A 23,625-nucleotide genomic window follows, 5' to 3' on the forward strand; every position below is an offset into this window, starting at 1 on the left:
TGGGAAGCAGAGTTTGGGTTGTTAGATAAGCAGGCCTCCATAGAGACCTTAACCTTTACACTGAGAGGCCCAGGCAAGTGGAAAGCTGAGCGGTCAGTTGGTGAGCTTTAGCAAGCAGATGACCAACTCAAGCAACTCGGGCCGCAGACAGCCATGGTCCCCATTAGTTTGGTCCTGGACTTTATAGGACAGTGGCCTTAAATGTCTTTTTCACTGAGACTCAAGACCCGCCAAGTTTCCAGCAGCACAAGTACACCAGTAGGATATTTACCTTTCCCTGTTATCTCCTCATCACCCTGAAATCTTCTGGGTTTTAAAACCCATTAAGCTTTTTTAGCCTGTTAAAGTTTGTAAAAATACAACATAAGAAAATGTCAGTGTGGGATTAATGATGTGGAGGGAGCAGGTTTCCCCACAGACGGGAGGAGAAGGAGCCTTCACCTCTCCGATATGCAACCTCAGCAATCCATGGGAGCCTGGGCGGGGTTCTGGCAGACAAGGTGATGGATACCTGAGTGTACTCAACCACACAAGTACCAGCGCTCACACTGAAGACCCTCCCTGTCTTGAAGCTGAGTGGTGACTGTGTAGTTACTGCCTTTAGCACTGCCAAACAATTGGGCGCCTTGGCCAGCAGTTCGATAGGCTAGAGCTCCCTTGTTCCCCGTGTTCTGTCTCTGTGTAACCTGTGCTCACCTGTGACCTTGACTTTTCAGAATGGATTTCGATGATGAAGATGGTGAAGGGCCAAGTAAATTTTCAAGGTAAGTTTGTTTTACTTTCCTTAAAGACATCCATAGCTATTAATCACCTTGCTGAATTTCAGAGACTTAGTGTCTCTTGTCACTGGAAGATATTGCCCGTAGCCAGGCCCTCTTGCTCGTCCCTTATCCCATGCCTCAGTGACAGCCAGCTGTGAGCAGCCCTGCCGTGTCCCAGCCCAAATGACCACAGGTTAAGTAATGAGTTCTTGATCCTCTTCGCTTTTTAAGTTCAATAATGACTCGCACTGCTGTGATTCCTTTTTAGAAGACAGACCTGGAGTTCAAGTTTAGGAAAAACTAAAAGACGAGTCCTCTTTTTCTACCATGGAAAATAGAAATGTGAGAGACGTGAGTGGCCCTGCCTGGGATGCAGGACACAGAGCTCGCAGTGAGTTCCTAGGAACCGCGTCACTCCCTGGCCGCACAACAGCTTCGTGGGCTGGGTCTGTAGGGTCTCCTTGCAGAGGCATCCTGGGCCACGGAGGCCGGTGATGTTATTTATAGAAGTTCAGGACACAAAGGATAAGGTGGACGCAGCTTGGCGGTTCTTTGCTCCTTCCTTAGTTTGTTTTGAGGCGTGGCAGGAAGCGTGGTGATGTCACAAGGAAGGCACAAGTCCTCCCGTCACTCCCAGCAGAATGTGCGCCGCTTGCTCATGGGAGGGCCTGCACGATCCTCCCCAGCGCCCAGCCTCGGTGCTGATGAGCTCAAAAGCGTGCCACAGGGGCTCCTGTTTTTGCAGTTTGCACTGACGGCCTCAGGTGCTTAAGAGAGCTCTGCCCACACCGAGCCCTGGGCCCACTGAACGACCCACTTGCCCTCCCCAGGCAGTTGGTTTGGGATCTTGGTTTATTTCACTCATAACCAGAATGGCTGTGATTTCAGCACTTTCTCCTGCTAGTCCAAGAAGGATGACCCTTATTACTCTTCAGGGATTCCATGGTGAACTTCTTGTCATTCCATAAATGTTTCCCCCAGGAATGTGTCCATCCATTTCCTGGCTTCACTTTGGGGAAACAGGAGAGAGGGGCTGGGCTTCATTTCCATCACTAACGGCCTTCGGGTTTCTAATCAAAACAAGACGTATGTTTCAGCAACAAAAGCACAGACTGTTCTCCCTCAGTGCAGACAGGACCTGGCCCGGGAAGCCCCCGCTTTGAGGATGTGTCTTCACGGCAGGGAGTGCTTTGTTCCCGAGGAGGAGTTAACCTCGGAAATGAGGGCCCCATCTCCCCGCCCCGGCTTGCTCTTGCCGTACACAGCCTTCCTTCATAAGGAAACAATGGCTTCGGTTCCCCTGTGTCAAAATCACCCTTGAGATGACAGTCCACAGCGTGCCAACCTCAGGAAACGATGGTCCTGGGGTCTCAGGACATGGAGAGGAAGAGGGATGAGGAGTGACACTTGCTTGGCGTTGAAGATCTGTGTCAGTGATGAAATAACGGAAGAGACGGACAAAGAGCTCCTTGTCCAGGGCCCAAGCGCTAAGAAGCAGAGATGCTAACTGTGTTGCTCACTGTCTGTGAACCTGTGAGAGAGTCAGATTTTACACAATCCAGGTTCAAACACAGGCTTCTCTGAACCACACCGTTTCTGTACACATTAAAAACAGGAGGAGGTAGGGACGTGTGTCCAGCGTGTGCTTCTTATGGGCTGAGCCCCTAGGAGGCCAAGACCACCTTCCTCTATCACGTGGGGAGTTGGTGCCCCATGGCTGGTGGGAGAGGCTGCCGGTGCCCCTCCATTTCGCCTGTGGCTGTGGCCTGGTCCAGGGGAGGCATTTGAGGCTGCAGGACTGTTCTATGGGCCATGGGAGGCACACCGGGCTGCTCCTGTGTGCTCTCCTCCCATCACTGTCAGAGATGCCCCTCAGGCAAGACCCTGGGAGAGATGGAGACTGACAGAAGCTGGAACTCACCGCTGCTGGTGGCCCTGAACCAGGCAGGGTGCTGTGCCATGATTCCTGTGTTCTCATGTGTGGTCGCTCACCTTTCCCAGCTTTCCTTGAGGGTGGTCCCAGATGCGAGTGTTCTGCTTGTGATCAGCCCTCATGTCTCATTTCATTTGGGAAATGTGGCTATGGTCAAATGGGAGCTAAGTCATCACCAGATTGGTGTGGTTCCTGCCTGATTGCAGCTGGCCCATCACAGCAGGCCCAGTGGAACAAGGTGGTAGATGTGAAGCTGGCTACTGTTGCCTCATCGTATGTGTACACACACACACACACACACACACACACACAGAGTTACGTACACACACAGAGACACACATGCATGCACATGCACAGGCATGAATGCACATACATACACAGACACACACACATGCATGCACACACATAAGACAGAAACACATGAATACACACATGGATGTGCACACAGATACACATACAGAGACACCCATGTATGCACCCACAGATGTATGCACGCACAGAGACATGCATGTATACACAGAGACACATGCATTCACACACATACATGCATGCACACTCAGACATACAAGCACATATACAAGCACATGAGCACTCCAAACCAGGGCATACTTAGCCTGCTTCCAAACAACCCAAGGCCTGTGCGCACATGCTTTTGCTGCTTTGAGGCTGGAACATGCAGGACAAGGCTCTGTAAGCATTGACATTCCACCCCTCGTAGGAGTCAGAGTGCCTGTAGGGGCAGAGCCAGTTGCAGTGTGCTGAGGATAGCCTGGCAGGTGAGGGACCCCTGTCCTCACTGTGCGTGGGGGTGAGAGAGGATGAGGGCATGTGGCACTTGGAGATGTACCAGGTGTAGGAAGCCAGGAGAGCATCTGTGTGAGGAGGAGAGGTGAGGGGACCCAGAGATTTGGAAAATTCAGGGACGAGGCTGGGAGAGACAAGTCCAGAGTGTCAAGGGAGGCAGGGTGTCTCCGAGAGGACGTCTTGTAATCAGAGGCAGAGGAGGGAGACACAGATGCAGCTCACTGTGAAGCTGGCAGGTGAGCTGCAAGTTGGGAAGGAAACTGATGGTTTTCACTTTTGTGGTTGAGTAGGAGTTGGGGCCATATGCAGAATATGGTCAAACATTTAACAGTATGTTTGGGAGAGATTTGGGGTGCCCTGGATTGATTCAAAGAAGCTTACAGATGTTAAGTCCTTAGGCCCCACTTGAAATTGTGGACCGCAAAGCCAGGTATGGTGGCGCACACCTGTAATCCCAGCACTTGAAGGGCTGAGGCAGGAGGATCGTTGTGAGTTCGAGGCCAGCCTGAACTACATAGTGAGACCATGTCTCAAATCAAACAAACAAACAAAGAAATTATGGACCACAAATGTGATCGGCACCATTGCCTCCATCTCCAGGGATGCCTGGCTGGCTGGATGCAAAGTCAGGCTTCCACTGTCCCATGTTTTGGTGGAGCAGGTGCAGCAGACAGGGAGATCATGCAGTTGAGAGATTCATGGGGGGGGTCCTGAAGGGGCCAAGCTGGAGATCCAGCTGCAGAGGGGACAGGGAAGAGAAAGCTGATCCTGTGAGACAAAGGGAAGGGGCCAGAGACCACAAGGGGAATGCAGTCAAGGGAGAGCTCTGACTTAGTGGGAGTGTGAGAGGGTGGAGGAGCAGGACATTGTGGTGATACAGAGGGAGGTGGCAGCATGGGCGAGGCTGGCTGGGGTCTTCTCCTGGGGGAAGGGACAGTGAGGAGACAGAGTGAAGTGTGCACTTCTTGTGCAGATGCTGCAGGGTTGCTGGGCATGGGGCCCATGATGGCCAGGACAGGGAGCTTGAGGGTGGCAGTGTTAACAGGGGAAATAATACAACTCCCAGCCTGTTAGAGGTCAGATACGCTGAATTCATGTTCCCCAAAATCGAAGAATGAATTGTAAGGAACAGCAGAGGTTAGAAGTAGGAAAAAATTATTGACAGAGAGAGCTCCTGAGAGACCAGAGGGGACCTGAAAATGGGTTACCCATGAGCCCACTTCTCAAAGGAAGTTTTATAGATCAAAATCATGAGGCATTAAATAGATGTGCTTCCAGCCAAAGGTGTAATGTATGCTCATCCTCTGCACTCACTCCCTCAAGGGTCTATCCCTGACTGACTGCCTATAATGTTTTTATCTAGCTTAACTGTCTATAATATTCCCCCCTCTGAAGAGGTACCACTAAGGTACCCATGAGGGGACAAGGGGCAATGACTGGTCTGGCTACTTTTGGCTGAAGGGGGACACTGTTATGATTGGCAGTCAGAGATACTCCACAGAGGATTTATCTAAAGGCCCTTGATAGATGCTAGGTGGTCTTGTCTTGAGTAGGCATATAGCTTTAAATCTGGAGGAGACAAGGCCAAGGAAACAATTAAGTACGCATGGGCCAAATAATATCAACAAGGTTATTATGAATGCAACCAAAAAATGTTTCCACCAAGAAGAGCCAGTAATAGCCTCCCACAAAGAAGGTAAGGAGAAGGTCTAGGGAATTTCAGAATCTGACATGGCATTAACCTGTCATTTACTATCTTGAATAATCATCAAGATATTATCAGAAGATCAGGAATGTATGCACAACATTCAGCTTTTACAATTGCACAAGTACCCCCTTGTGTTGCTGTTAGGATGTCTAATTCATGATTCAGTACCCTACAGGCTGCTGAGCACGTTTTCAGTTCTGGATAAGCACTCCCATAGCCATGCCCAACCTTTCATCAAGGTACAGATAGAAATGGTGTCCTGTTGGTAGACTCATTGCTGGGAAATTTAAAAGCACTTGTTTAAGCTTCTGAAATGCAGTTCAGGAATCAGGTTCCTAGGTTAAAATATAGGCATCTGCCTTTTGGGCTTCTTTTATAAGCTGATAGAGGGGTCATATGACCTCACCATACCCTGCTATCCAAAGGTGACAAAAGCGTGTAATTCCTTGTAATCCCCTTAACTGTTTTAGGATCTAGGGGTGTGGGAAGGAAAGTATTGATTTAATTCTCTCTTCCCCCATCCTTCACATTCCCTTAGATATGGTAAGACCCAAGTATTTTACCTCAAGGCTGCAAAGTTGTGCCTTAGACCTATAGATCTTATAACCTCTGCTAGAAAATTTGGCAGAGCGTGAGTGCCTTGGTGGCTTCTGAGGGTGCACATAACAGTATGTCATCTACATATTGTAAGACTGTCACTTGGGAAAATTCAGAAGATGCCAAGTTGTGGGAAAGCTCTTGTGCAAAAAGATGAGGACTGTCTCTGAACCCTTGAGGAAGCATAGTCCAAGTCAGTTGAGAGGCGTGGTCTTGAGGATTTTCAAAGGCAAAAAGAAACTGGAAATCTGTATGTAAAGGAATACAAAAGAAGTTGTCTTTTAAGTTTGGCCCTGGTAACCAACCAGTATCTTCTGGGATCTGAGATAGGAGAGTGTATGTGTTAGGTACCACCGGTTGGATTGGCACTACTGCCTCGTTTACCAATCTAAGGTCCCATACCAATCTCCACTGTCCATTGGGTTTGTGCAAGGGCTGTTACAGGGTGTAAGTAAACCTTGTGCCCTTAAGTTGTCAATTATAAGCAATAGTCCTTCTTTAACTTCAGGCCTTAGAGGGTATTGTCTCTGGTGAGGAAAAACAGTGGAATCTTTGAGATGTATCTGCATCAGGGCAGCTTTTATTGCTCTTCCTATTCTACCTTCAGTTACCCATACTTCAGGCTTTATTTCTGTTTCTATAGGAGGGAGGTGGTGTACCTGACCTGGGTGTGTGTATGTTACAGTATTCAAACAAGATAGGATATCTCTCCCCAGGAGGAGAACTGAACTTTCAGGAATAATCAAAAGGGAATGGGAGAAGAGAAAACCATCCCAGTTACAGCCTTAGGGCTGTGAGAAGGAGTGAGTTACCTCCCCTCCAGTGATTCCTTTCACTGAAGTATGGTGGCTAGAAGGAAGGCCAGGGTTGAAAAAAGGACCAAGAGACATGAGCCAGTGTCCAGCAATAGGCTGGTTTCTTTCCCTCTATAATTATGATTACCTGGGGCTCCTCCATGGAGTTTGACAGTCCAGCAGGAGGGAGAAGGCAGAATGCCCTGGGGCCCTTTAGTCTTGCTGGGCAAGCTGGTGAGATGGATCTGATTCCTGGGACCTCCATCTCAGGGGGGCACTCTGACTTCCAGTGATCACCTTTATAATCAGGGCATGGCTCAGGGGGCCTCTTGTTGTCATGGTTTTTATCACAGTCCCTCCTAAAGTGGCCTGGCTTTCTGCAGTGGTAGCAGGTGAGTTTAATTGTTGAGCTCTTCTTGGATCCCTGAGAATCAGATTTAGGCACTATTCCTTTTAAGGCCATAACCAAGGCAGCCACTTTTTCTTGGTCTCTTTGTTTTCTCCCCTTGGCCTCCTCCCAGTCTTCATTATAAAATACTGAGGAGGCAGTCCTCATTAAATGATCACGTGAGCTATCTGGAGCAAAAGCCATCATTTGTAGCTTTTTCCTAACATCTGAGGCTGACTGGGTAATAAACTTGTCCTTAGAATAATTGAAGCAGGAGCCAGGGATGTATGCTTTGTCAGTGCCTCTTGTAAATGATCTAAGAAGGCTGATGGGTTGTCATCTTCCTCCTGACGAATAGTCAACAATCTAAAATAATAGAAGGGCTTAGTTCTCCTTCTTAGACCTTCAAAAATACGTGTCTGAAGATGTCTCCTATTCTAATTTCCCATCTGATTGGTAGGCCAGTAGGGATCTTGTGTAGGGACTGCTTGGGCTCCAGTAGGAACTGGCGCTTCCCTTGGTTGCCTATCTTCTGGCTTTCTAAAGGTAACAATATAATACTCATCTCCGGATGTAATAGCAGCTTGTAATATTGCTTTTCTTTCATTAGAAGTCAGTGTTTGATTTAAGAGTATTGTTACATCTTTCCAGTCTAGTTTATAGGTCTGAGTAAGTCCCCTAAAGACCTCAGTGTACTTACCAGGGTCATCTAAAAGCTTCCCTAGATCTTGTTTGATCTGTTTGTGGTCACTGAGAGGAAAGGACACATGGATATGGGCAGGATCAAATTTTGCACTCACCTCCTGTAAGGGAGACTGTTCTTGAGGAACCTGAACAAAATCAGATCGGGATGGATATAGGCCAGTAGAGGCTCCAGCTAAGGTTGGTTTGGTAGCCTCACCCTTAGAGTCTGGAGGGCAAAGGAGGGGAACCTCAGGCTCAATAATAGTAGAGGACACTTTGAATAAGGTTGCCTTGGAAACCATGTCCTTAAGGGTCAAGGGCAAGAGAGGAGAACCTGAGGCTCAGTGATATTAGATGCATCCAATTGTGCCTTAATGGCCAGGTGTCTGGTTTTACTGTGGCTTACATTTATGTTTGGAACACAAGTAAGGATTATCTCTTAATGTAAAGAAAGTCTGAACATAAAGTAATTCTGACCATTTTCCCTGTCTCTTAGAGTACAATTCTAGTTGTGAAGCAGTATTATAATCACTACTTCCCTCTGCATTCCATTTTGCCTCTAGAGGGTAGGTAGGCCATGCACAGGTGCAGAAAAATATTAAACAGCTCTTTTCCCTATGTGGGGGTTGAAAAATTTACAGTTGCTAAGAATACATTTTAAAGGAGTAAGAGAATTTGACATGAGTTTCCCCAAAACAGCAAGAGGAATGAATTATATGTGTCTCTTTTAATCCCTACTTGGTTTTTAAATCCTCTCATGGTGTTCCCTGAGATGACCTGCTCCAGAGCAGGTGGAAGCTGTCTGGAGAGTGATCAGAAGATAGGTTGGGTCAGACTGGTCAACCTTACCAACTCATGCCCTTACCTTTTCCAGAAACCCACACTCCTAACTCCAGCATGTGTTTCCAAAAGCACAAGCTACAATTGATTCCAGCTATAATAGTCATGTTCAAAGGATGAAGCATTGCTAGTGAAATTAAACCAATAATCAAGAGATTTGAATAACTACTTTCCATTTCTTTGAAAGAGAGTGTGTGTGTGTGGGAGCAAATTGGATGTGGTTGGAACACTTCCCAGCCTGCAAAAGAGACCACCTCCAGAAATAGATAGAGGCAAGTAATGTCTCAGAAAAATTCTGACCTGGGCCCTAGGGCAAACAAGTTCCCAAGACATTTGTGCTGTCTACCTAATCACCTAGGTAATCTTTCTTAGCAACACGCTTATGAAGCTCACAGGTTGGAACTTGTACCCATCATCCAGCAGTCACAACTTACATGTTAGCAAAAGTATTTCCCTCCCTATGCACATAAATGACAAGAACCAGGCCTAGGAGGGGAGAGAGCTGGAAGGTTGAGGATTCTCCCTTAAACTGAATGTGTTTTGGTCCCTTAAATGTTGTGTTTTAGGAAATAGTTGTTCTGGTCTTACCCAGAAATTGGTTCCTTCCATGGGGTCTCAGGTTCAGTTTCCCATACCTGAGAGCCTGTGCCCAGAGCACTTAAGCAGGGACACTGCTTTCATGTGTGTACCTCTGGATGGGCAAAATTCTGATGTCTCGTCTCACCCAGAGACAGGCTATGTGTTCCTCAGGAGGTGGTTACAACATGGGTTAAAACTATGACCAACCAATAAGATTACAAGTATAGCCACTTAGGTAATATTGATCCAGTGGGGAAGCAGGTCATGTAGCGAGTGTACATGGAAAGAACAAAGACCTTCTTTTGGATGGGTTGTATCAGAGGGTTTTGGTCACTCACTGGGGTGACTGATACCTATTTAGACTTTATTGGACCATGTAATACCAACTATCTTATCCACTGGGGAGGTATGTAGGCCTGGTCATTCTGTCTTTATCTTGAGGCCTGGCCTTCAACAGATGGGCCTCCTGAAACAGTTCTAATGTGTTCTCATCTTCTGCACTAACTCCCTGGAGGGCCTAGCCCTAACTGACTGCCTATAATATTTCTACCTAGCTTAGCTATCTGTAATAGTGGGGACCTATGGAGGGAGCCTCCCAGGGACAAAAGAGTGAAGAAGTAGAGGCCTTCCCTGCAGCCAGGCCTAGGAAAGCAGCCATCTTGGGAGTGCTAGGTGACCTTACTCCAGCCTCTTGGGATTCCCTTATCAAGTTCCTGTTCTTCATGCAGATGGAGGTAAACTGTCCATGCGCAGGAGCGCTCTGCTCACACCCCAGGCAGGAATGCTTCAGGCAGGAAGCTCCCTGCTGACCATGGGGCTGCTGGCCACAGGGCTCCATGGTGGTGGACTCTTATTCCACCCGCACTTCCTGCAGGCCCACAGTCTGGAGGGGCCCAGCCATCTCCATGCACTGAGTGGGGCAGGTGCATATTCCTATTTCAGAGTCTCTGGGTCTGTTATGTTTCCCAGGATACCCCAGGGTGTCTTAATGTGCCCGCAGCTGGGGACAGCTGACATCTCAGGGCTATCACCAAGAGTCAAAGTGATGCATCATGCTCTTCATGTAACTTTGGTACATCTGTAATAGTTCATTAAACCAAGAGAGTAAAAGCATAACTAACACAGATGTCTTTCAATGCTTGGCTGAGATGTTAGGAGCAGCCAGGTATTCACTCCCTGTTAATTCCTGTTACTGTGTGCTACCAGCCTGATTTTTGCTGCATTCAGACTCTTTCTGTTCCCTTTCTCAAAAGGCCTTCCAAAGGCCAAGATTATTCCCTGTGTTTTGTAGGGTTTGGTCCATGAGCCCCTACAGACATCAGAAAGCAAAGATATTCACAACAGGAATGTTTCCACAGAAGGCCCCTTTTATGTTTCCATCTCCTATTTTGATACTTCCCTTTTGGTTTGGCATGGGATGTAAGCTTGTGGGCTTTTTTCCCTGGCTGTTTAGGTTGTGGTGTTGTTTGAGTTTTAGCCTTTCCACCTGCATTTACAGCCCTGTGTTATCAGTAGGTGTGATGGTCAAAACCATGTGGATACGGAAAAATATGCAAGATAGGCAGATCTGCCCGCACAGATCTCTCCCAGCGGAAGAGGAAGATTGTCAGCTCCAGAATTCTTAGTATGCACATCTCAGCTTAGAGAGCTGCTGCTTTTGTTTCTAAGTGGGAAAATGCTTAAAGCACTTGTAATGCTGGGAAGATGAGTAGATAGCACTGAGGATTACCACTTCCTGCTTGGCCTTATCTTCTCTGTAATGATGTGAAGGATCATTCAGGGGGCCATTTGAGCTCTGTAAAACAGGAAGCACTTCTGAAAAGCTTCGTGTCCCCTACAGAGCAGACATGGGTGTTGGGCTTGGATGCCTTTAGTCTTTCATAGCCCCATCCCTGCCTCCACATGGATGTTCGTGGTTCCTATGAGCCAGACAAGGGTTGCAGATGAGTTGGGTGGAGTTTGGTACAGTGTAGCGCATGCATGCTACTGGTTGTTTCAGTGGGTTAGGGTTGGGGTTGGGGCTTGGACACACTGGCATGGTGTATGTTTTGAAGGAAGCAGTTCTCTGACATCATGCGGCTATGGGTGGGGCATGTCTTCACATAAGGTGTTGGGCAGACCTGAGACCCAGTGCCTTTCTAACATGTTCGGCGACCCTTCTTTTACTGCAGAGAGATTAACCTTGATATAAAATGATACTGCCTGAATACTACATGGTTTGGAGAAAGGGAAAGAGATTATTTTCAGAGTCCTTAGAAGTCCTAAGCTGTGTCTTGGGATTGCCAAGAATTCCCCCCTATGCAGCCTAAATATGTTTGCTCTAGTCTCTGGGTAGTCTAGCTCTGGATCTGGGACAGGGGAGCGTGCTGCCGCTGAGAGACCTGGGGAGAGCTGCAGTAGGCAGGGCAGGCCGGGGCTTCTCTGGTGCAGGCTTCTGTGCCATGAGTGGAGGAAATGCTCCCTCACAGATGGCCATGAGAGTTAGAGGCAGTGAGAGCTGAGAAAGCACTTGGTGAGTGTAGAGACACACAGGATGTGCATTACCCTGGGAACAGTACCGGGCCTGGCCCTCCTGGACTTTCCAGACTCCTTCTCACTGTGTTTCAGGGGGAGTTGGCAGAGAGACATGATGGGAGGTGCTTTGTGCCCTGACCCTCAGCTAGGCTATGGGGGCTCTGTAAGTCTCAGGGTCCCTGGGCTCCTCGGTTTGCTCAGGCAAGGTGCCCCAGTCTCTCTTGTAGCAGCCTGCCCTCGCTGTCCAGGGTACAGGGCACGACACAGGCATAGTGTCAGTGCCTGCCTCCGGTCTGTGTCAAGATTTAATCAGGTGGGCCTGGCCTCGCCCCTTGGAGCAAAGCTGGAGGGGAAACCCAAGTCACCATGCCCTGATTCCCACAGCTGTGTCCGGGGTTGGAGCACCGGCTCCTCTTGACCCAGCAGAAGAGTCCTTGACACTGGCTGCTCTGCCTGTGTCCTGCAGTCATCCACTGCCCTTGTTGCTAAGTCCCTGGTTCTATTCCCAAGTGTGCAAGGCTCATTTCTTTAGGCATCCTGCTCAGCTCCCAACTCATGTGTGGAGCCCATGCAGCTCAGACACCAGGCCCACAGGCTCATCCCTCACCTCGTCCACTCTCCTGGGAGGAGGTGACCTTGGCCCAGCAAGCATAGTCCCAGAGATTTGCTTTTCTATTTTCACAAGGCATTTCCCTCCCTTTTGCCTCCATGGAGGCTGCAGAATGAAACCAGATATACATAAATGTGTGCCACCAATGATCAGGTCTTGTTGCCAGGCAACCGGCAGCTCTCAGGTCTTTTGACATTCTGCTGGTAACTCAGTCTTACTTCATAAAAATCGAAAACAGTCAGAGCATTTCCTGGATGAGCCAATTAATAGGATCAGACTGTAAGTCCGTCAGCATGTAAATCATTTGCCTTGGTGTTGTCTTCTGCATGCATTTTTCCTGCACATCAGGTTTCTTAAGCGCTGTGGTAAATTGCTTTAGATCTGTTTAAGGATCTCACAGAGACTTTTCCCCCTGACATGTTTATGAAGCTAACTGATCCAAGGGATCCAACGCCAGCTGCACTGGAAAGTAGTATCAGGAAGAAGCATCCCTCTCGCCCCTCGCTGGAGCAGTTGCCAGGGAAACTGGCTGAGAGGTTGGGAATTGTAAGCCTGGGGTCGCCAGTGAAGGAATTTAAGGGAAGGTTGGATTTGCATTTTGAGCACTACCAGTCTGGCCACAATGCCAGGCTTGACTAGAGGGACTGAGAAGAGAGGAGGGTAAGAGGAGATTGTGGCAGTGATCCCCGCAGCCAGCTGGGGCTGGAGGGAAGAGTCTGGAGATTTCTGCAACTTCAGCACAGACAGAAGTGTGAGGCAAAGAAGCCGCTCACATGTGCTGTGTGAAGATGAGCCAGAGTGGACGTTGCGTTGCACACAGGGTGTGGCTTGTATTGGAAAAGCGCGGTGAGCAGTGTGTGGGGCTTGATAGGAGATACTGAGAGCCAGGCTGGGAGTTGGAATGTGGACTTCAGGTGGGGTGAGTGAGAGAGCCCGGGAGAGGAGAGAGCCCCGTGAGTCAGGACCCGGGCGGCCCCGGCTCCAGCCTGACTGCACCCACCAGAGCTGCTCCCAGAACAGTGAGTGGCGGGGGCGAGCATCTCTCCTGCGGCCCCTCCCTGGCCTCCTGAGACAGCCCCTCGGATGGGTCAGGCACAGGGGTGGGCGGTGTCCCTCACTTAGGGCTTGGAATTGTGGAGCAAGGACCTTGTTCCTATGTCTGTTCCAAGGAAACATTCCTGCCAGTGCCAGAGCACCGGGAATCCTGACAATTCCTGCTGCGACACTTTCCCGCCCCTGCCCCGGTGCTCTGGGCCGTCTCCTTGCCCAGGAGGGTCCTGGCTCTGCAGAGCAGCAGCAAGGCTGCTACACCTTTCCAGAGAGTCGGCTGAGGTGGGCAGCGACCAGGCAGGAGTGGAGCACCCACCTCAGCCTCTGTCCTTTCCTCCCCCAGGACTCACCCAGTCCTTTCTCCCCCAGGAGTCGGCCACAGGGTGCACAGCACCAAGGCCCCCTCAGCCAGCACTGCCTGCATCTTCCCTGCAGCCTTGGCCTGGGGCTCCCCTCCTGTAGGGCCTGCTCCCGGGAGCCCTCAGCCTCTCCTTCATCCGTGGCCACCCATGATCTCCTGATCCCCTTCCTGAACTCTCTTCTTCACCTCTGCCCCAGAGGTTCTTCTCATCATGGGCCTCCCATCCTCAACCCTGGGCCTCCTCCTCTGCGCTCCTTTCTAGTGAATTCACTTTCCCCAAACTTTTCAGAGCTTTTAATCATATTCTTCTCTTGGTTCCCATGTGCAGGTGTGCTTTACTTTCCTAATAAAATCCCTATGCTTGAGAACAGGGCAGGGTGGTCCTCTCCTGTCCCCTTCCCTCCTGGGACCTGGGTCAGGGTTCTTCATGGGAAGGGCCACATGGCTGCCCTCCCCAGCTTGCATGTACACTCACATGCTGTTGGCCCCATTGGCACGCTTGTCCCAGGCTGGGCTGCTGGGTGTTCAGCTGCTTAAAACATGCAGCGTTAGAGGCAGTGCTGCCTGCAGTTACGCCCTTCTTTCTATTTGTGTCGCTGTCCTTCTTTAAGCACCAGTGAAACCCTAAGTCCTATAAGAGACCTAGGATGTATTTTTAGACAGTTCTTTTATCCCAAGTGACAGCTTTGTCTTAGTGTTGTTGAGTGGGGCTGGCTCTTCCCTTTTAAGTGTAAAGGTAATAATATCCAAATGGAGACATTCTACCAGCCCTTCTATTAGTTTTTCGCCTTGACGCATCACAGAGATTGAGTTCAGTAATTCCTTCGGTCTTTTTGAAACAACTGGATATTTTCTGCTTAATAACCCGGAGTGCACCTGTGCTGTTACTATGCTGCAGAAAATATGTTGAATAGAACAAAAACTTGTTCCCAACTTTGCACAAAGTAAATTTGTGGCACTATTGATCTACTCAGTGACACAAAGAATAGTGAGGTATACAAATGCTGCTGATTTATGACAGGATTACATCCTGCCTAACTCATTATAAATTGAAAATATAAGTTGGAAATACATTGAATTCTCCTAACCCAACACAGGGCAGTCCAGCCTGCCTACTGGGCACAGAACACTTACATTAGCCTATCGTAGGCAAATGCATCTAACACAGTGCATATTTCACAGTCAGCTATTGGAAGTCTCATATAATTTATTGAATACTGTACTGAAAGTGGAAATCGAATAGTTACATGGGTTGATGTACACTGAAGTACAGTTTTTACTGAATGCACCATTTTCACACCATCATAAACTTTGAAAATTATAAGCCAGGAGCATCTTATAGTGCTTCTGTCCATAAGGTACATGAACCACACAAGCAGTCAGTGACTGCGTTCTCTTTCTGCCCCCTTTGTGAGTGTGTGTGTGTGTGTGTGCATGTGTGTGTGCATGTGTGTGCACATGCACGCATGCTCCTTCATGCATAGATTCATGTGAGCACCTGGGAGACATGTTAGAGGACCCACTACGGTGTCTTCATATTTTCTGTCCATGCACAGTCCATGGAGACATAGGCAGTACTAGGAGCCTCAGTCTGTGCATGGAGGTGGAGACCATAGAGCTCTGTGCTTCCCAACACAGACTGAGTTGTCAGGAGAGCTCCCTGGCCAGAAGGTGTCCACAGAACTCAGCCATGTGGTGTTAGTGCCTGATGCCCCATCATTTGATGTTCACAATGTGCCATTTTACCACACTGCACAGTAACCCCTTGTCTGATACTTCCCTTTTTATCCCTCCTGGTCTTCTGCTTCCTGGGAAGAGAGAATCACAGTGAGATAGAGCGGCGCAGGCGGAACAAGATGACCCAGTACATCACGGAGCTCTCAGACATGGTCCCCACCTGCAGCGCACTGGCCCGGAAGCCAGACAAGCTCACCATCCTGCGCATGGCTGTCTCGCACATGAAGTCCATGAGGGGTACAGGGAACAAGTCCACGGACGGCGCCTACAAGCCTTCCTTCCTCACCGAGCAGGTGCCCTGTCAGCACTCATCTATAGCATCCTCCTGGGAAGGGCACAGAGTTGCAGTATCACTACCCTAAAATAAATGGCGTGGGGAGGTGGGGCTTGAGGCTGAGGAAGGCAGGAAGCCAAAAAATCTTGCTTCCACTTTTCTGCAAGAAGTGCTCTTCAAAAGTGTTGGGTCTTTTCATCTTTTGTTCCATGTTCCATGTATCTCAGTGAGCTGCCCCTGAAAATATATGCTGTGCATCTGAATGATGCACTTTGCCAGGTGACATGGAAGAAGTCAGTGGGACCACAGCCTGGTGTGCCAGAGTAGCAGCGAGGGACCCCCTGCTGTTGCAGTTACAATAGTAACAGTGTCGGTAGCAGGATCATCATGACTAGCACTAGAAGGCATCTGCAGGGTGCCTGGTCAGGTTCAGATCTTTTTGTACATCTTTTTATTTCCTCCTCAGCCTAGTCCAGTGGAGAAGCCAGTGTTATTCATCCCTGCTTCACAAATGAGAAAGTTGAGGCTTGAAAAGGATCCACAAATTGCCAAAGGTGAATCAGCTGTTTCTGAAGGAGTCAGGAGTTGGTGAAGGAGATGGGGGTTGGACCCCAAGTTAACACCTGTTCCGAACTTAGGATATTGGAAAGAAGCACATGGAATCATTAGCAAGATAGTATTTTGTCAGCAGAGTCACATGAGCCAGGAGTCTGTGCCCTTCCAGGATGTGCTGGCCATGGGGCAGACAGCCAGTTGCCTAAGTTTCCCTTTCCTATCTGTGCAGAGAATGTGAAGCTTCTGGACTCCCAGAGCTTCTGCGTGATAAATGAAATGGTGAATTTGAAAGCATTTTGTACACAGTGGAGGGGAAGGGCAGGCTGGCATGCCTGTCAGAAAGCGTAGTATAGGAAGAATGAGAGCTTGCAGAGTACAGACTCTGAGGAACGGGCTGCTTGACAGGCCAAGAACACGGGGCCAGAGTGGAGCAGAGCAGAAGGGGCCTTGTGCCATCGCAGGCTGCTCAGGATGGCAACAGCGCCAGCAGCCTGGGATGGAGCCACGGAAGGTGCAGAGGAGGGAGCGGGGGATTTAAAAAGGGGCAGAGTTGCACAGAGCCCGGGAGGGAGGAGTGAAAAGATGCGACAAATAATGTATTCTGTGGCACTGAGAACGCATCCACACTGTGGAGTAGTTTAGACAAAGAACAGCGTTTGTGACTGTTCTGTTAGGCATTTAGCAAGTACATCACCTGCTCGAGCCCCGAGATCCCCCCAGGGGCCCTGTGACTCCTCATCTGTAGCTGTCAGCGTGGTGTGGCAGTGGCTGCATTGGCCTTTGGGAGGCGTGGAGTATGGTGGTCCAGGACAGGGGCATCAAGTCTCATTTCTGCCTCTGTGAAAGTGAATTCCATGGTGGCTCCTAGGCCCTACAGATGCAGTGAGGAAGGCAGCACGTGTCTACTGCTCCACACAGGGCTTGGAAAGGAACCAGCCAGAGATGCATTGAGTGCTACTAACCAGTAGGGTCAGGAAAAAGCTTTCCCTCTAATTTTTTTATTTCTTACAAAACTCCTACAAGGACGATATTTGAAATGACTCTGAGCACCCACGGTGGCATGACCGCTGTGGAGCACAAGCCACATGAGTCCTACCCATCTTTTTCTGTTGGTTCAGTGTATGATGGTAACACGCATGTTTATGGAGCACCTACTGTGCGCAGACCCTTGTAAATGCTTCACCACAAGAGCCCAGTTAACACCCCCAAATCTCACTGAAAACAAAACTACAGATAGCAGAAGCTGCAGGTATTAAGTACAGAAGAGCCAGGGTGAGCCTTTTTTCACTCCATGCCCTTGCTCTTTGCCCTTTCTTTCTGTGAACTGGAGGAGAAAGGCTGGGCATGTTCTGGTTTCCAACACAGAACTTGGGTATGAGATGAACTGGGGGAGGTGACAAGGGAAGGTGAGTGTGGGCTCTGTCCCTAGGCTCTTTCCTGACCCTTGCAGACCGGATGCAAACACGAAGGCATATGTGAAGCCATTCAGCCTTCCCTGTGACAGAATTCTCTACCTCCCCAGACAGCCTGCCCACCTTTAAAAACAGCTCTTCCTGTTGGGAAGATCTTCCAGATGATCTGAAATAAAAGTGCTGACCCAGCCCTCTGACTAAGCATCTGAAAGACACAACAGAAGTGCGAAGGGTGGGAAATGGACAAAATAAACTTTTCCTGGAAAAATGATTGATGGTCTGCTTCCTCCCAAGTTTCTCAGGCTGAGGAGGTTTGCATTTTTCCCTAGCCCAGCACTTAGAGACATTCCTAAAGCTCTCTGGTCCAGCTTGCAGAAGATCAGCATCTTTCAACTATGGATCCTTGGACTTCCTGGGGACAGGCACTTAAGCAATGGCCAGAAGGTCCAGCTTAGTGACTGTGGAGCAGGAGCCTTTTTCTCCTTATCGAGCTCCATAGGAGGGCTTCCATGGACAGTTACACTGGAACAAAGTATTCCCAGTGGAAACCACCTGCCAGCCGCTGACCTGAACAGTGCATGTAGTGGTTAGGGGTGGAGGTGAGGGCTGCAGACTGGAGCACCTCGCCTCCTGGGAAGGGACATTGTGGCTGGGTGCAAGCATTACACTTGAGCTGCCCCTGTGCACTGCAAAAAAAAAGCATCTTGTTTGAACAGTTGATTCTGCTTCATCTATGATCCTTGGGGCTCGCATCAGAGCTTCTTACTGTCATGCATTGATTGCACGCAGCTTCCTTCCTGTCCTCACTGACAGTCATGATGCCGTGAGCCTTTGTGACCCCAGATGGGTGCTCCTGACTGCTTCTCCCTGGAAAGTGATGCAGATAATGCTACATGCCCTGCTGCCTGTTGGGCAACCCAAGAGTCTGTGGAGCTGGTGGTGACAATTGTCAGAGCTCTGGAAGCTGGACAGGCAGGTGGACAAAAGGAGTCCTCTCGTGTCCGGTGCAAACATCAGGGCATCTCTCATATCCAGTGGGGATGTTGAAGGCCCTCTTACATCAGGTGTAGACATGAGAAGATCATAGGGGAGCTTAGATCTGCAGGTGGAGGGGAGTAAGGAGAGTGTACTATCACTGTGGCAGGCACAGGGGTGAGGAGACTCATGACCTCTTTCTTTTCTCCTTTCACTAGCCCGTTTTCCTTCCTTCCATAAGCACTTCCTGTGGTGATCACTGGGTGTTGGGCCCTTCTGCAGCAGTGTTACGGCTGCACCTCCAATATTCAGGGATGACACTCACACCTCTGCCAGCCCCACACCCTGTGGTGGGTCAAACACCCTCCCCATCATTCCCTGGCGCTGGAGAAGTCTTTCCCTAAGAGGGCTGTGTTGAGTGGCTGTGTCTTAGGGATGGTGCACTTTATTTTTTTGGTACTGGGAATTGAATCAAGGCCTCATACTTGCCAGACAGGTACTGTGCCACTGAGTTACATCCTTGGACCCAGGGATGGTGCATGTTTTGTGGATTTTCTAGCTTATTTCCCAGTAAATTTGGAGTATTTTCCCACATTATATATATACTAGAACAAGTATTGGAATAAAGGAAGCTGGAGGTTGCTCATAAAATATAATTGGTCTGTGTCTTCTGGAGCATTGTGTTGATCACAGTCTTCCCTTCCCAGGAGCTGAAGCACCTCATCCTGGAAGCTGCTGATGGATTTCTGTTTGTTGTGGCAGCTGAGACAGGGAGAGTGATCTACGTATCTGATTCGGTCACGCCTGTTCTAAACCAGCCCCAGTCGGAGTGGTTCGGAAGCACCCTGTATGAGCAGGTGCACCCTGATGATGTGGAGAAGCTGAGAGAGCAGCTGTGCACCTCGGAAAACTCGATGACAGGTCAGTCTGGCTCTTCTGTGGGGCTGTCCGACCTTAGGAAAAAGTTCTTCCAGTAAACACACTGGAAAAACGGAATCATAAAAAGCTCCCTAGAGGCAAAAGGGTGTATTTTACTTAGCTTGTTAATAGCCTCATTCCCCCTCTAACTTTTTAAAAATACATTTTGAATGCATTACTTTTCCCCCCTGTGTTTTACCTGTAATTCCTGTACCTTGCTACTAGGAGTCCTCCTTGCTACATTAGTCAGGTCTACACACTTGTGAAGTTGGTGTAGGAAGTGTGTGGTTATTTCTGATCCTGATCAGAGACGCTCATGACTCAGGCCTTTGTCTCTTTGAATATTGTTCCTTATTGAAAACATTTAAGTACAGACAGTTCTGCTATAATGTAACAGACACACTCTTAAAAATCACTACAGTAACAAAACTCATGCAGTAAAACTGTAAGGCTTATGGAAGCAGAGTGCATTAGGAATACAAATCTCAGTAATGTGTTAGTGGCAGAGAAAAGCAAAAATAGAAACCTGTTGAAAACAGTAGCACAGCTTTAAATTTAAATGGTTACAGCATTCATAAATATCATGAAACATGGTACTTGACCTTGAAAATGACCTGAAGTTGGCTAGTGGACATGCGTCTCCAAGGTGTTGCCACCTGTGAGTTAGAGCTGATGGGAGGGAATCATGTGGAATCAGATGGAGAATTTTAACACCATGTGTAGATGAATGTGGCTTGTAACAGGGGGTGAACCAAGATTGTTGGTAGACGTCCCTGGAGTGTGAGTTCTGTGTATTCCTATATAGCTTGGTTGGGCTTGGTGCTATGTTCATCTAGTAGTCCTCACTGATAAATATAAAATACACATTATCCTCAGATTGCTCCCTAATATAGTGGTACCTTGATTCACAAACTTAATTCTTTCCATGTGTCTGGTCCCAAACCGAACTGGACAAGAACCAAATCAAATTTCCTCAATAAGGTCAACATTGAAGCTAACCATTGAATTTGATTTGGTTCTTGTCTAATTCAGTATGCAACCAGAATTGTGGAAAGAATTAAGTTTGAGAACCAAGCTACCAATGTATGTTAATCAAACAAATTTATATTTTCCTAATGAGTTACAGAGTTATTGTGTCGTGACGTGTGCATTCTGCTGTGTGATGGTGGGTTTAGGCCGAGCTGTTCTCCCCGCCACATGGCGGGTGCTGGGTTCTCACTCATATTTGCCCACAGTGCCTGTCTCTGTGCTCTGTACGTAGGAGGCCTCAGCAGAAGCTTCCTGAAGGAGGGAGTCAGCGTTTTGCTCATTGTATTCTGCTCAGGTTGACAAATCAAATACCAGAACCTGGGTAACTTAAACAAAATAAATTTGTTTTCTGATAGTTCTGGACACAGGAAGTCCAATGGGTTAGTCTATTTGGGCTGCTGCAACAAAACACTATTAACTGTGTAGCTTTTAAGTGACAAAAATTTAACTTTTCACAGTTCTAGAGATCAAGCAGTCCAAGATCAAGCCACCAGTAAATTTGGTGTCTGGTGAGGGCCCATGCTTTGGTTCACAGGTGGCAGCTTCTTGTTTTGTCTTCACAGGGTGGGAGGGGTTAGTAGCTGTCTTGGCCACTTTCTTGTTGCTAGTGCAGAATTCCCCACACTCATTACTTGAAGAAGAAGCAGCTTATTTCGGCTCACATTTTCAGTCTGTGGTTGGCCAGCTCCCAAGCAGGAAGGGCATGGCGTCAAGGTCGGATGGAAAAAAGATGCTTGCATCATGGTGGACAGAAATCAGGAGAAAAAGGGGGACCAGGAAGAAGACAAGCCCCTCTAGATCATCGGCCTTTTCTGACCAGACCCCACTTCTATCAGCACATTCAGCTGTGGACTCATCATCCATGGATCCAAGCACCTTCCACACACAAGTCTTTGGGGGACATTTGAGATCCAGACCACAGTACCTCTTTTATAAGGGCACCAATTACAATCATGAGGGCACCACTCTCATGACTTAATCACCTTCCCACAGCCCACCTCCTAATACCTTAGGGGTTAAGATTTCAAGGTAAGAATTTAAAATCAAGTGTTCTGTCCATCACGCCTGTGACAGTGGTGTCTCCTGAGGCCTGTGTCTTCTGTTTCCAGATGGCTACATTTTCTCTGAAGCCTCACATGTTCTTTTTTCTCTGCTCACATCCCTGGTGCCTCTTCCTCTTATAGGGATACCAGTCACGCTGGATCACAGCCTTATTTCACTTTCATTACCTCTTTTAGGGCCTAGCTCCAAAGACAGTTATATTCTGAAGTCTGGAGGTTAGGATTTCAACATGTGAATTTGGGGATTCACAATTCTACACATAGCACTTACAATAAGACTGAGTCATAGGTGACAAAGGTGGCACAAATGTGGCTCTTTCTGAAGTGTAATGGGAGTTTCCCCAGTACTAATGGTCAGCGATGCACAGCAAGAGGAAGAGGACAGAGGATTAAGGTATGAGGACAGGGTCTGCCTTACTCATCTCTTTCCTCATGGGGTGACACATGTGGCAGTGAACCCCATGTTTTCATAAAACATTGATGCTAACACAGACCCAGAAAGACTTGCCCTGCTGCCCAGTCCTGGGCTGAGTTAAAGAACTCCACACAGAAGTCCTAAAGGTTGCACACTGCAGAGTTAGGTATTGGGGAAGGGGAGGGAAGGGAAAGCAAGTCACCCAGGAAGTGCTGGTTTCCCAGCTAAAATCACCTTCTCTGGAAAGAACTATCTTTCCCCAGTCCGACCACAGGATGTGGCTTCCCTGAAGGCCAGTCCAGAGACCCTGTTGAGGCAGATGACAGGGGAAGTGGTGGTCGGGGCGGAATAGGCTAAGGTCAAGGGTGTCATTTGCAGGGTGGATGGATGTTCCTGTGTGTGACATCTAAATGTGTGTGGCACAGTTTCCAGGGCAGTGAGGCAGACTGGCCATAAATGGCCTTGGAGGGAATGTCGGGCGGTGGCCACAGCAGTCAGAGCTGGTGCAGTTGAGGGGGTCCTCCAAGATGGCAGAGGGGACCCGAGGACAATGAGCCCCCTCTGTTGGCTGCCTCTCCAGAGCAGCAAGATGGGACTGGATAAGCTGGTTTTTATCCCTAAGGTGGAAGAGGACAGGGTTCCTGAAGGCCATGGGGTGCCATGTGACTCTACCAGGACACACAACTTGACAGCATGTTGAGCTCCAAGGAGGCTGGAAGAGCTTCCTGCAGCAGGGTTTCCTCACTGATGGCCTTGGGGGTTTGGGGTGCTCAGGATGGGGTGGGAGCTTGTCTTTGTGTGCAGCCAGCCCAAGGGTAGGTGCTGTTAGACAGGCTTCATCCAGGCAGGAGGAACAGTGCTGTTGCCTGTGAATGTGGTGTCAGTGAGGCAATGGTGTATGGGAAATAAGGTGTTTTTAAACAAACACTCAGACAAGGTTATACACTGTGGTGATCAGAAGCTGGCGGGGACCTGCCCCTACATTTCCCCTGGGAGTGGTGGTTCTATATTTGTGAATTCAGTGTCCACGGAAATTTTATAAATCACAGCTACCTGGGGTGATGCAAATCTGCTGTGTGCCTTCTCCTTTACTCCTGCTTTGCTGTTCTCTGCACAGGATGGATTGTCAGGCAGGCAAAGGTGCTTACATGCAGCTGTGTTTGCACCTGTGGCCTGTGGCTTAACATAGTGACCTCCTGCAGATGCTCCTTCAGATGTACGGCTGCCTCTCTGCCCTCCATTTGGACCCCTGTCCTGCCCTGACCAATGCCAGGGTCTAGGGAGACCCTGATCTAGGGTCGAGGCCAGCTTCTCTACCAGGGCCGTGGCACACAGGAGCTGGGGAAGGTGATTCCCAGGAGGAAGACACTGGGTGGGCGGATCGGCAGGTGTGCAGAGCCAGCCTGGAGGCCCAGGCTTAGCCATGTTTGAGGTGATCCTGAGGGGAAGGATGGACTGTTCCGGAAACTGGAAGCGGCCTGGAATGCTAGGACGTCTGGGTGACAGGACTCTGAGCAGAAAGTGGAGTGGATGTTGGCCGTGGAGAAGGCTGGCAGAGATCAGACGAAAGTGTTGTTGGGGGAGAAGATGCAGAACTCATGCTGGTGAATATCTGAGAGTCGTAGT

At 48.9% G+C, this 23,625-nt stretch overlaps 1 protein-coding gene across 8 annotated transcripts in view; it reads left to right on the forward strand.

The window, feature by feature from the left end:
* The window catches only part of Arnt2 (aryl-hydrocarbon receptor nuclear translocator 2), a 149,500-nt gene that overhangs the window by 44,204 nt on the left and 81,671 nt on the right, over positions 1 to 23,625 (forward strand). For 7 of the 8 annotated variants that reach the window (XM_013512638.1, XM_013512642.1, XM_005381432.2 and 4 more), the window contains exons 3-5: positions 717 to 764; positions 15,440 to 15,653; positions 19,284 to 19,497. In XM_013512638.1, coding sequence (XP_013368092.1) covers positions 717 to 764; positions 15,440 to 15,653; positions 19,284 to 19,497 — 476 coding nt within the window. The remainder of the gene's footprint in view (positions 1 to 716; positions 765 to 15,439; positions 15,654 to 19,283; positions 19,498 to 23,625) is intronic. The other variant, XM_013512643.1, reaches the window with a different exon arrangement.

This window comes from Chinchilla lanigera, unplaced genomic scaffold, assembly GCF_000276665.1.
Source record: "Chinchilla lanigera isolate Chin_1 unplaced genomic scaffold, ChiLan1.0 scaffold00015, whole genome shotgun sequence".
NCBI classification, from domain to species: Eukaryota; Metazoa; Chordata; class Mammalia; order Rodentia; family Chinchillidae; genus Chinchilla; species Chinchilla lanigera.